The sequence below is a fragment of the Sphaeramia orbicularis genome, chromosome 9 (genome assembly GCF_902148855.1).
Source record: "Sphaeramia orbicularis chromosome 9, fSphaOr1.1, whole genome shotgun sequence".
NCBI lineage: Eukaryota > Metazoa > Chordata > Actinopteri > Kurtiformes > Apogonidae > Sphaeramia > Sphaeramia orbicularis.
The window spans coordinates 11,097,448-11,110,345 of record NC_043965.1 but is presented as its reverse complement, the minus strand read 5'-3'; the positions used below and the strand labels follow the sequence as shown (position 1 = coordinate 11,110,345).

The window sequence follows — 12,898 nt, the reverse complement described above, 5'->3', positions numbered from 1 at the left end:
TATGTAATTTTTGATTTTGGATCAGTTAACAAAATTGATTTTTGTCATATAGTTTTAGCTGTAGTCTTAGTTTTCATTAATTGCAATTTTTTTTATTATTATTATTTATTCATTAATTAATTGCAATTTTTAACTGAAACTGAAAATTTCGAGGGGAAAACACCAACACCGTTTCCCTCTGCAGCTCTGACGTGTTCATGTGATATTTGTTTCCGTCATGGCACATTGTCAGGAAAGCAGTGAAAGTAGCTTTGGGACAGTTTGTAATCAGTGCCTGGACCTTGACAGGGGGACGGTTATCTTGTCCTGGGTTATGTTGTGCCTTCTTCACCTCATATGTCTTTCTGAATTCCCCTCTCACTTTGACTCCTGCTTTTGCCTTTGACCTGCAGTATTTAAATGGTTAATGTTGGTAGACTGACATGTTCCAGTTTGGGTTGTTTTTGGCTCTCAGCCACTTGAGATCAGTCCATGTTTATTCTTCGTATTTGCCTGTTTAACTCCTATGATGCCAAGATAAACTATGTGTACAGTACAGGGCAAAGGTCTAAGACTCTAACTGCACACACTTATTCATATACAGGTGTGTATAACTGGAATATACAGCAAATATGTGAATAGTAATTGAAACACAAATGCATTTCACAAAAAAGATATGAATATTGGAGAGGATGGAAAAAAGGATAGAAGACCATAAAAGTCTGTGATATTCTGAAAGTGTGTAATATAACCCACTCAGGCAGTCAAACCAAGAGAATTGAAATCAGTGTTTACACGTCTCAGTAAATACTGACTTTACCTGCAGAAGCGTCTCTCTTCTGATTTTGTGTTTCAATACTGTCAACACACAAGACACATCCATTACAAACCTGCGAAACCACCAGAGCGAAAGGCTAAGACTTTCGAACAGTACTGTGTGTTTGAAGGTTTTCCAGACAAAACTAGATATAAGTCACTTTTCTTTGACTTCAACGTGTGTCTGTTTTGTGGCCCAGTTCATTGTTTGGTTCCAGTTGTGTTTTTGTCCTTCCAGAGTCCGATATCTGATCATGTCAGAGCTGTAGAAAACTATTCCGTAAAATTCACTGTGTGTTTTGGTGGTGCATCCACCTTTCTCGCTTCCGTTTTCTTTTCTGTATCTGTCTCTACCTTTTTGCTTGAGTATTTGCTCTTTGTTTGCCCTTTTGTATTAGCTCTGTATCGGTTTTACCCGTTTGTTGTGTGTTTGTCCCTTGGCTGCCTATTGTAAAGCGTCTTTAACTACCTAGAAAAGCGCTATATAAAACCGATTTTTTGTTATTATTATTACTATTATTATTATGCTGTTCTGTCATCCGTCATGTTGTTCATCATAAGTTTGTTTCCAGGAAGAACCAGAAACAATATACAAAACCAATGTGACAGTTTTCCAGTAAACATCTCATTAACGACTGCTTGAGTAAATGTTTGGAACAGATTTTCTTGTCAGAAACTCATTACCGTAATGTGTCTAGAAAACCATTTCAGTGCAAGTAAATATGGCATCAGGTGTATGAAAGTAAATTAGCTTAATTCTTTAACAGATTATAATCAGATACAATGGTTTCTAACAAAAATATTTTATGCTTTTTTTGAACAAATATTAAGCTTTAAAACAAAAACATAATGAAAATTGCTTTGAAAACTTATTAACATGTTTTGGCTATAATTGTTTACATTAAGTAATGCTGTACATAATATACTACCCCTGTCAATAGTCACAAAATACATTTTCTTTTTTTTCACAGATTTAAAGTATATTAAGTTAATAAATATGCATCCTCATCTTTTCTCTATAAATGTCAGGAAATACCTTTTAAAAAATCGCACAATTTCATTTCAGTCAGAAAAGGGAATTATGTAAATCTAAATGTTGTTCATGAGACTTGGCTGTCTAAGCTCTGTAGATACACATGTACCTGTTCAGATCTGGTTCAGGTCCAGTTCAGATCTGGTTCATTTTGGTGTTGATGTGCAGTATTTCCCGAGTCATAAATGAATGGAGAAGCTGCCTGTTGACAAAGCCTTCCAGTGCAGCTCATTTCATTGATAAATTCATCAGCAGTGACAGTAGCGCCCTCTGGTGGTTCTCCTGCCATCAGACATAATCCAGGCTCTTAATACACGGTGATCCAATTACATTTCCTCTTTGACCCACATTGGTGCTGAGGCTGGGATCCGTTATCCTTCACTCAAATTCAGGTTTATCTTTGAACTCCTGCAGAGCTGCTCCACATGACCTCATAGAACTCTGTAGATGTATGGTTCTTTAGAGGTGTCGTGTAGAAATATTGTTGTGCAGTGCAGCTCTGGGCAGGTCATGGTACCAGCGCTGGTGTTCCGGTCCCAGGAGTTCTGCACTCCACATAAATATTCTCTGTGACCTTGGGAGATTATAGTCATTTTCTGTCCAGTTTCAGTGGCGTCGAACCTCAAGGGTGTGACTTATTGTTGAAACGTTTTTTAAAGCGTTCTCCCTGTGCTGTTTTAAGGATGAAGTGAGGAGGCAGTATGAGGTCAGAGGTCAGAGTAGGTCAGTACAGTGGGAAAAAAACTGCATAACAGTACATCAGGAGGATGTATAGTAGCGAAGGCCACTATGGAGCTGACGGTGCTAAAATACTGAGTTTGAAACTGAGGTAGAGCATCGGTGCCTTCAAACTAAAACTGAAGCCCTCATCTCCACCTTCTGTTACTGAAGTGCAACTGAACAGTGCAGATGTTGGTTCTGATCACATACAGCGGATGGAAAACTCAGACAGGGGTAGTCTGTCATTTACATGGGGGCAGTTATTTAGAATTCACTACTAGACAGGGAGGGTTTTTGTATTTTTTTTTTTATATCTGTTCCAACTGTACTGTTTATCTGTGGGATTTTGACATTCTCGTAATGTTACAACTGAGTGATAAGATCATAAATTGTATGTGATACAAATGTTCCCAATACTTGAATGACAGATCATCCTTTTATTCCACTTAAAAGGCTGAGTTTTGTTCCTATTGAATGAACGTGATGGTTATTGGTAGTTTTAAAGTATCACACTTCAAAAATCAAAATCTTACCAAGTGTATTTTTCTCATTTCTAGTCAAAATATCTCATCACACTTAAAATGAGACATAATCACCTAAAGAGTAACTTTTCAGTGAGAAATAAGAACTTACTTACTTATTTCAAGAAATCTTACCAAGATAATTTTCACTTGTTCCATTAGTAGATTTTTTTTTGCTTGAATTAAGCAAAAAAAAAAAAGTCTTGTATTAGATATTTTGACTAGAAATGAGAAAAATACACTTGGTAAGATTTAGATTTTTGCAGTGTGATAATAAAAGACTCAAAAAGATGAAAAAAAAAAAACACTTGAAATCCAGGGAGTTTGTGGTTTTACTGCAGTTTCACTTTATTCTCTTAATATTATTTGTGTTGATTTTCTGTATTTTTAAAGAATTACAGTAGATGTAAATGAAGTTGTCATCGTTGAAATTGTCAGATATTAAATCCCCGTCCGTCCGTCCCTCTAACATTTTTGTCCAAGTCTTCGTAAGCTCTGCCTACTTTGTGACGTGTTTGTGTGTGTTTTGTTTGTGTTAGAGCCATGGTCACAGCCATTACCCCGGGGCAGACCACTACTCAACACCCAGCAGCGACATGGAAGAAGGCGAGAAGGAGAAGCTGCAACAGAACGGAGAGGCCAGTAGTCTGGCCCTGGGCAAAGTGGATGCAGGGGAGGGGGAGCTCATGCTCAGCCCTGCCCAGACCCCACAGGTTGGTGGGGGGGTCACCATGGGTCCTCCATCCATTATGTACAGTAATTATTAATAATCATAATAATGTTACCAATAGAAATATTGATTTGCTGATTTACATACTTATCAGCTATAATCTGTCCTGTTCAATGTGGAAACTGCCAAAAAATCTGTTTAATTCTATTATTGAATTGTACTTCCTTCATTTCATTTTATTGTTACTTTTAAAGTATTTTACTATGGTTGACTTTGACTGGACATAAACATGCTCCTGTAAGTGGTATACCACAAATGCAGTACACTGTTTTTTACTACATGGCTACTGTGGTACAAATGTTTACCTTCCATCATGTCAGATAACCTTTAACATTTATGCACCAAACAAAAATATCTACCTTTACAAGATGTTTCACAAGAAGTAGTTTTAAGTTTTTTACTTCTTCACTGTTGGTGTATTTCTGTCCGCCATTATTCATATTGTTACTAATTAAAACACCCAAGTAGAATGCTGAAAATGGGGGAAAAAAACTGAAATAATTTTATGTGTGGACCAGTAAGAGAACTATGTTGTCTGAATTTCTACTAGAAACTAATACCTGGTATATTAGACAGACACAATGATGAAATGAAAAGCTGCATAAACAAGTGTAACGTCAGTTCCTGAATCAACGCTCAGGCTGTTGGTATTGAAGAAATTACTGTATCTAATTAGCAACACTTTTAAGCCTAATGATAGCATTTTCTTGTAGCAGTTTTCTAAACATTTGGTTAAATTTGCCTTGTAATATCCTGTTAGATCTGATAATATCCAGAACTATGTGGAAGCTTCTCCTCATTATCAGCAGTAACTTTATGGACATTTGAATATGAGGCAGATCAAACCCTATGGTGGTCATGTGTGTTGTTTGTCTGGTCTTTTTTTTTACCTTGGGGGGGTTTCTCCCCTTTGCCTTGGTCTTCCAGGACTCCCAGAGTCCAGATGGGGGGGGCCGGTCTGGGAGCAGTGGTGGGGGCTGTTACTGGCTGAAGGGGACGACGTACTCGGACATTGGAACACTGGCCTGGATGATCACGCTGAGCGACGGTTTACACAACTTTATCGATGGCCTGGCCATTGGCGCATCCTTCACAGCCTCTGTGTTCCAAGGCATCAGCACGTCGGTGGCCATCCTGTGCGAGGAGTTTCCTCATGAGCTGGGTCAGAAAAACACCACTTAATAATGGGTTTTGTCCCCCTCACCTGTTTGGGGAATGTCTACCATAGATGAGCAGATGTTCTTCAGGTCACTGTGTCATACATGTTCATACATGTTTTCTGTTCCAGGTGATTTTGTGATTCTTCTGAATGCTGGCATGAGCATACAACAGGCTCTGTTCTTCAACTTCCTGTCGGCGTGTTGCTGTTATCTGGGCATGGGCTTTGGTATCCTGGCCGGCAACAGCTTCTCCCCCAACTGGATCTTCGCCTTGGCAGGAGGAATGTTCCTCTACATCGCTCTGGCAGACATGGTGAGTTACAGCAACAGAAGAAACACCGTTTAAGTCATGCAGTCTGTGGTCAACGGCTTTTAATGCCATAACATCATATAAGACAGCATAAACATGTAGTTACAAGTGTTAATTAACTGATTAGTTAGTAGTGTTAGTTAACTGATTAGTTATTAGCGTTAGTTAACTATTAGATGTTAGTTTTGTCTGAGCTTGACTTCAGCTGTGAAGGAGGGAACATGAGAACACAGTGTGTGATATAAGTCTCAACATACTACTGTTGTTGCTTTGCAAAAAGTACCTTTAAGATTATTTTTTATAGGTGAGAATTTAGTTGTTTAGAAGTGAAATCTGCATTTGCTGCATCAAGAGCAAATTTGAAAATGACAGAAAAAGTGATCATTGTTTCAGCAGACACTGATTTTTACGCAGGCCTTTCTCAGGTGGTAAAACCAGTGTAAAAACTCAAACTAACCCTTTCAGGACCTCAGACTGTTCTCCATGAGGGTGTTTTGATTCTGTGTCCTATGGAAGTACCTGAACTTGTCCAGTCTCATGTCCATCCTGGACATAAAACATACTGACCACCACACTGTCATTCCAGTGTCCAACATCCATGTGGGTTTGATCCATATGTAATGAGCATAGTTTCATGTCCCTTTTTACTGTTGCATCAGATCCCAGGGACCCTCAGGGAAAGTGTTACTAACAGCTGTTAGTAGTTGGCTGTTAGCTGTAGTCAACTGTTAGTAGTACCTGGTGCTATCTGGTAGTACGGGGGTCTCTGAGGGTCTCTGTCTTCTCTTTCTGTCATAGTTCAATTTTCTGTGGGTGTTTTGGAGGCCTCTGAGCGTCTCTGACATCTCTGAGCATCTCTGTTGTCTCTGAGGGTCTCTGTCATCTCTTTCTGTCATAGTTCCCTGAGATGAATGAAGTGAGTCGTGAGGATGAGGAGGCAGGCGGCAAGAGTTTCCTTCTCACCTTCGCCATCCAGAACGCCGGTCTGCTGACGGGCTTTTCCATCATGCTCCTCCTCACCTGTTACTCTGGACAGATCCAGCTGGGTTAACAGTGGACTCCTCTGGATTGACACCAGCTGCTTTGGGCTCATGGATCCGGACTGTTGGAAGCTGAAGGGAAGGTCTCACTCATACTCTTACTTGTCTCTCTTTGTCCCTCTCTCACTTTTGGGGGTTATTTCCGCTAATGACAGTTAAATGAGGCTGGAGTTGGACTGGTGTGCGGCAGGAACGCACACGTCTCATCTAAAAACATCAGCTGAACCCATGTTTGGACTGAAAACGAGTAAAGGCGTCAGAGTCCGGCGCTGACTGCCCTGTGGTGTGGTGTCATCCATATGCACTGCTGAGGCACTGTGTTTGCTGTCTTCTGTCCTGTGCATGTCCTTCCTTTAGTGGACTTCACAGAGCCTCGGTCCAGGACCTGTTGAGTGTCAGTAGAACCTCTGTGTTGTAGACGCTCCATCCTCAGCATCTGGAGGGAAAAGCACAATCAGGTAACAAGCAGCTCACCCTTCTATTCTGCAGACTTCAAACCCTTCCTCCTCTTTTTTTATTCCATACCAAAAACAAATCCTTATGGACCTCAACTGGAATTTTAATCAACAAGAAAACTGACTTCCAGTAAGACTTTTCTGTCTTGTACGCGTGTTAATGTTATATTTTTTTATGTTTGACAAACCTGACAAATGATTTGACTTTCAGAGACCAAATATGGGCAGAACTATCGAGACCGAAGGGCTATACACTGACCCTCTGGTTTATGAAGGGCACGTTTTAGGTTCCTTCCTCTGTGTGGACCTGTACTGGGCACGGGGTTAGAAAAGTCCCCTGATGGAACCAGACAGAACCCAATTAAACCTGCGTCGGCTGTGAATCCGCATCAGATGATATAAATGCAGCTACTACTGCAGCGTTTCTCCACATCTGAACCTCTGTGCCCTTCATTTTTTAATTCCTTCTATTGTAGAAAAAGTGCAAATATCTTCATACATCTTCAAACTTCATACATGTTCTTCAAACATCATACTTCATACATACTTTCCATACATATTCCTCATACTTCATACATCTTCATGCTTCATACATGTTCCTCATACTTCATACACACTCTTCATACATCTCATGTAGAGTATTTTTTCCAGAAGGATGGATTGTTTTCCAATCTGAGCAGAGCACTGTAAACTGAACAGACATTTATCTGACTGTATCCACACAATCATCTGTCATATAATCAAGAAACTGTCACTTATACTGTATTCAATTAAGACAAACCTCTGATTCTGTTTTTTTTTTTTTTTTTTTTACTATATGGTCAAAAGTATATGGACACACTTATGCCGTTGCATTTATTTTGCGTTAGTTTATTATTCGTGGGGTTTTTTTTACGCGTTAACAACGCACTGACCTTCACTCTCTCAAAGTTGTTAAAGCTCTGGTGCTTGGTAGTTGTTTTTTTTTGTTTTATTTTTTTTTTTGGCATCACAGAACAAGTGCAACATTCCATAATTCTGTCATGCTAGATGGGAAAAAAAAGCAGTGACACAGCTCCATGTATGAACTGAACAGAGAAATGTCAAAAAAAGGCTTGGACATCCAGACCAGAACCTCAGAACCTCACTGTAGTTCACAGAGTCACAAAGCTTTAGCCAACTCCAGTTTTATGAAAATACTTGTCATTGATTAGCTTCTCATTCAGCCATTCAGGTAGTTTTATCAAAGACTACATGTACATGTTTTAAAGCTTTTAAACTTTGATGATGAAGAACCAACTGTCTGCATTCACTTAACACTAGTGAGTGGTAATGCGCATAAATTACCAGTTTATTTTACTGATTTTCAGTTAAAACTCGTGATCTATTTCGATGGAAACCCCTTCAATATGAACAAGAACAACAATGACCAAGATTAGTTAAATGGAAAAGAGCCAAACGCATATGTAATAAATCAAAAATAAAAACATTAGACAGAACTTAAGTTATATTAAATAACAGTAAAGGAGCAGAAAGAATTTCCCAAAAAGAAAAAAATTTTAATGTGTTGTAAAAAAAAAAAAAAAATCTACATTTGGAGTAAATCTAAGCTCACTTTGTTCCATGTTTCAGTAGAACAGAAACTCTACTTCACCATGATTAGTATTTTTGTAAATGTATGTAGTAGTTTTCCAATAGATATGCAGGGTTTTTGTGCAGGTCTTAAAAGTCTTAAAAAGTTTGGAATTTTGAAACGCTGTTTTCCAGACCTCAAAGTCAGGAATTTTGTGTGAAAAGTCTAAATAAAGTATGGAAAAAAGTTTCTCTCATCGTCTAATTTTAGAGTATGTTCAAAGGCACATAATTTAGTAAGATAAGAAATACATGAGGAAAGCAGATAAAAAAGACTGGATATGATTTCAATAACCAGTTGGCACTAGAATGATTCTAGTGGAACTTATTTGGGTGATATCCATGCACTTTTGTGATTTTCATATGTTTTGAAAATGTTTCTGTCAGTAAAACATAATTTACTGCAAATTATATGTTCATTCATTTATACACTTATTAAAATGAACTTTTCTCCTACGCACAACAGGAACAATCTCAACCAAAAAAGTAGGGATACAAGTTTAAAAATACATAAAGTCAAGGTCTGGGGGGGGGATAGTTTTGAAAAAGGTCTGGAATTTTTTATTTATTTATTTTTTACAAGTTCTTTTTATTGGAATCAAGGTTTAAAAAAAAAAACAAAAAGCGGCAAAACTTTTGGATTTTCCACATAACATACGTATATACAATTCCCAGTCCCCCACCCCTCAAAGTCCCTACAAATAAAAGCAATAATATTAGTAGGTATGACATTTATCAGGCATAAATAATTAAACAAAAAGAAAAGGAGAGTGGAGTTGGTCAACAAGGTCTGGAATGTTTATTTGGATAAAGACCAAACACCCTAGCTTCACCGTTTGTAGTGTTTTTTAAATGTATGCAGCAGTTTTCCACTAAATATGGCTGTTATATGTGAGTCATCAGCTGATCTGAGGTTTGTGATTCATGCGTCCATTCATGGATGTATTGATGGGTTTGAATGACTCATGTCTGGCTCATGGAGGATATAGACTGTCCACATACTTTTGACCATGTAATATCTTTGACACAGAAAAGAAACGGTTACTCTTACTGTAAATGGCCTAATGACATGTATCAGAGAATCAGTGGTAGATGTCGACAACATCTATGAACCGAAACAGATTCACACCTGCACAGGTTTAGCACTGCGACTCCTGATGAGCGTCATCCTTTAGCGGAGGACAGACCATTCCCAGATCTAAGTCCAAACAGGTGTTCCTTAGTATCAGTAGAGGTTTAGAGTCTATTAGGCACACAGACTGGACATGGATGGTACATAGGACGAAGTGGATGGAGAAGGAAAGCCATGAAACCGGTACCAGCAGGTCCAGTATTACTGCTGCTCCAAATATCTGTGTGGACGGGACATTATTTATTGTTGTTTGAGCCATAAAATATTTATTTTATCTGTTAAAGTCAATATACAGTATTCATCATGTGGAGTCAAATATGGGCCAAAGTTAATTTGAAAAATAAAAAGTTAATCAAAACAACTCAAATGTGAAACGCATGTTCTGATTTTAAACTGAGAAAAGTATTAACAGTGTTTTCAGTGTTAGTGTCAGAATGCGAAGGATTTCAATTCACTGTTTACTCATTTGTTTGTTTTTTTGACTTTTTTTTGTAGTTTTTGTTTTTTCACTTTCAGATCTGTTTGTCTAAGATTCAAAATAACGTGAAACAGGATAGATTTGAGACTTATGATTCAAAAGTGACAAAAAGATCTGAAAATGAAAAAATAGAATCAGACAAAACAATCTGAATCAGCTGTGTGTTCGTGTTTTTTATTTTGCAGGGTTGTAATGGGCAAGAAAACACACACAAGAAGAAATGGAAAATGACAATACTCCTGTATGCGTGTTTTTTGGGGTTTTTTTTATAGTACTTTAAAGATTTGGTTACAATTTGAAGTGTTTGTTTGTTATTTAACTCCAAATAAACCAAACCTTTGGCCCAAATTTGTCTCCATACAGTTTTAGCTTTACTCTTAAAGCCATGACAAATGCAGTCTCTTTGTTTCTTTTTGTTTGTTTGTTTGTTTGTTTGTTTGTGTAAATGGGAAACTGCTGGATCTGAAACCATCAGTTATGAGATTTGAAATCCAGCTCATTTCAGACTAAAGAAATGAGTTCATGAGCACACAAAGCATCCAACATTTAATACAAGGTGGGTTTTTTTTTTTTTCCCAGAATCATCCAACAAACCAACGGCTGATAGTTAAGGCTGCGCTCAGACAGGTGTTGAATTTGTCATACTTTACTGTATGTTATTAATGCGAAGCCTCCTCTGTGTGTCATGGGAAACTTTTTATAAACATCTTTTTCAAGAAAAACTAGTGTTGGGTGTGGTTATTGTGTCATATGTTTTCGGGTTATCACTGTTCCTCATTGGCAGTGAATGTTTGTGCAGTTTTTACATTTGACTGGTCCAAGTTTTGTCAGATAAGTTAGTTGTGTTTCACTTCTGCTTTTAAAAAACAAAACAAAACACAGGAACCATTCTTTACTCAGTAATTTAATGTCAGGAAACTGAATGCAGCTCATTTCCTGCCAAAAACCTAATGACGTGTTTTGCATTTGGGTCAGGTCAAACAGTGACACGGTTACATGATTCATAATCGGTGAACTATAACTTTGTACATATATAAAGTGTAGTGGCTATTTGTCATCAAAATTAAATCAACTTAAAGGTGACTGAACTTAAGACTTTAACATAACTGAAATATTCACTAGATGCACCATGGGTTTGTGGTTTACGCAGTCAAAAATACAATGTCCGTATCATAGATTTAGTTCAAGTGGTTTATTTTCAAGATTTTGCAGGAAAAACAACTAAGGCCTTTTGTGCTGTCTCTCCTCCTCATCCTGTCTGTCTGATCGTCTGGTAAAAAACCATAGGCCCACCCAGGTGCATGCTGGTCTAACTTTGTGCTCCCTATTTACACCCAGGTGCCCACAGTCTAAACCAATAAGAAAACACAAAACAAAAAGGTGCTGAATACCAAAGAATGAAAACAATAACCATAAAAATCGAAAAATATATTCTAAATATTAAACAAACAAAAAATAAACAATTAGCAAAAAAATACTAAGTTACTAAACAAAAAAGATAAAATAACTTTAAACAAAAAGCTAAACCGACAAATAGCTCCTACATAAACTATATCAATATGTTTTATTTATTTTATTTATTTAGACAGGGACAATGCACAATCTACATTTTACAGTCTGTATGTGAGCAGGTTTAAGTCAGTCCATGTGACCATTAAATAACACTGATACAATGAAGGATTTCTGTCATTGTATTCAACTGAACCGAATCCCACTGACCTTTACACTATACAAATCTGAATACATGTATAGAAAGCGTACAAAAGCTGGGGATGTTGTTTCATTATTCATTTTGGCAAAAATCAAGTGGATTTCTACAACCTGTTTATATTCCTTCTTAAGTTGTTACGACATTTGCACATATCACTATATATTATTTTTTGTTGCTTGTAATTGTATGGCTTTTTATTTTTTAAAAAAAATCTATTCTTGTATTTTATTCTTTTATTTTTGGTTTTTATTTATTCTTCTGTACTGCACTTTGGTCCACTGTGGTTGTTTTAAAGTGCTTTACAAATAAAGTTGGATTGGATATAAGGTCAAGACTTCCAACAAATATTTCTCTGAATACGCCATAACTGTCAGCAGCAGCGGTTGTAGTCCATACTGAAAATATGTCCAACTTTGAGCCGAATACCTAAAATGCTCGGTTGTTGGTTGAACAGGACAGACCATCACGACCAACAACCTGGAGGGGGCGGGGCCTGAAGTGGCTCATTAGTCATTAGTGTCATTAGTCATAACTAGGGTTGAAGATGAACCTGTGGAGTTGAATTAATGAAGAACTCAGACCCAAGCAGAGCATTTACAGTTTATGTAGACCACAGGGAAATGTTTGAAAATGCATAATTCCATTTAAAACTCAAAATATCATTCCTTTAAGAAAGATTCAATACAGAGAAAAATTCATTTGGGAATGACCACAAAAGTAGCACTGGGTCTTTATGGGTTAATGTACCATGTTCAAGTTAACAAAAAAACCCCTCTTGGAGAGGGGTGTCAAACATGCGGCCTGGGGGCCAAATCCGGCCCGCCAAAGGGTTCAATCCGGCCTGTGGGATGAATTTGTGAAATACAAAAATTACACCGAAAAATATTAACAATCAAGGATGTTAAAATAATTTTAGGTCAGTTAATTCTAAAGTGGATCAGACCAGTAAAATACTATCATAATAAACTATAAATAATGAAAACTGCAAATTTGTCTCTTTGTTTTAGTGTAAAAAATGTAAAATTACACAAAAATGTTCACATTTACAAACTAGTCTTTTACAAAAAAATGTGAATTTCTGAAATGACTTAAGAGAAGTACGTGGAATTTTAATAATACTCTCCCTGTCATTTAATGTTTGGTGTATTTGTAGATTCTCTGTGATCTCTAAGTTGTGATTCACATGTATAAATGATAAACTA

At 37.3% G+C, this 12,898-nt stretch overlaps 1 protein-coding gene across 3 annotated transcripts in view; it reads left to right on the top strand.

Moving 5' to 3' along the window:
• slc39a14 (solute carrier family 39 member 14) overlaps positions 1 to 10,701 on the top strand; it is a 37,013-nt gene extending 26,312 nt beyond the window's left edge. For 2 of the 3 annotated variants that reach the window (XM_030143987.1, XM_030143988.1), the window contains exons 7-10: positions 3,609 to 3,782; positions 4,727 to 4,961; positions 5,088 to 5,272; positions 6,168 to 10,492. In XM_030143987.1, coding sequence (XP_029999847.1) covers positions 3,609 to 3,782; positions 4,727 to 4,961; positions 5,088 to 5,272; positions 6,168 to 6,320 — 747 coding nt within the window. In that variant the 3' untranslated portion in view covers positions 6,321 to 10,492. Of the gene's footprint in view, positions 1 to 3,608; positions 3,783 to 4,726; positions 4,962 to 5,087; positions 5,273 to 6,167; positions 10,493 to 10,564 lie in introns of those variants that run through there. The other variant, XR_003936302.1, reaches the window with a different exon arrangement.
• The last annotated feature ends 2,197 nt before the right edge of the window (positions 10,702 to 12,898 follow it).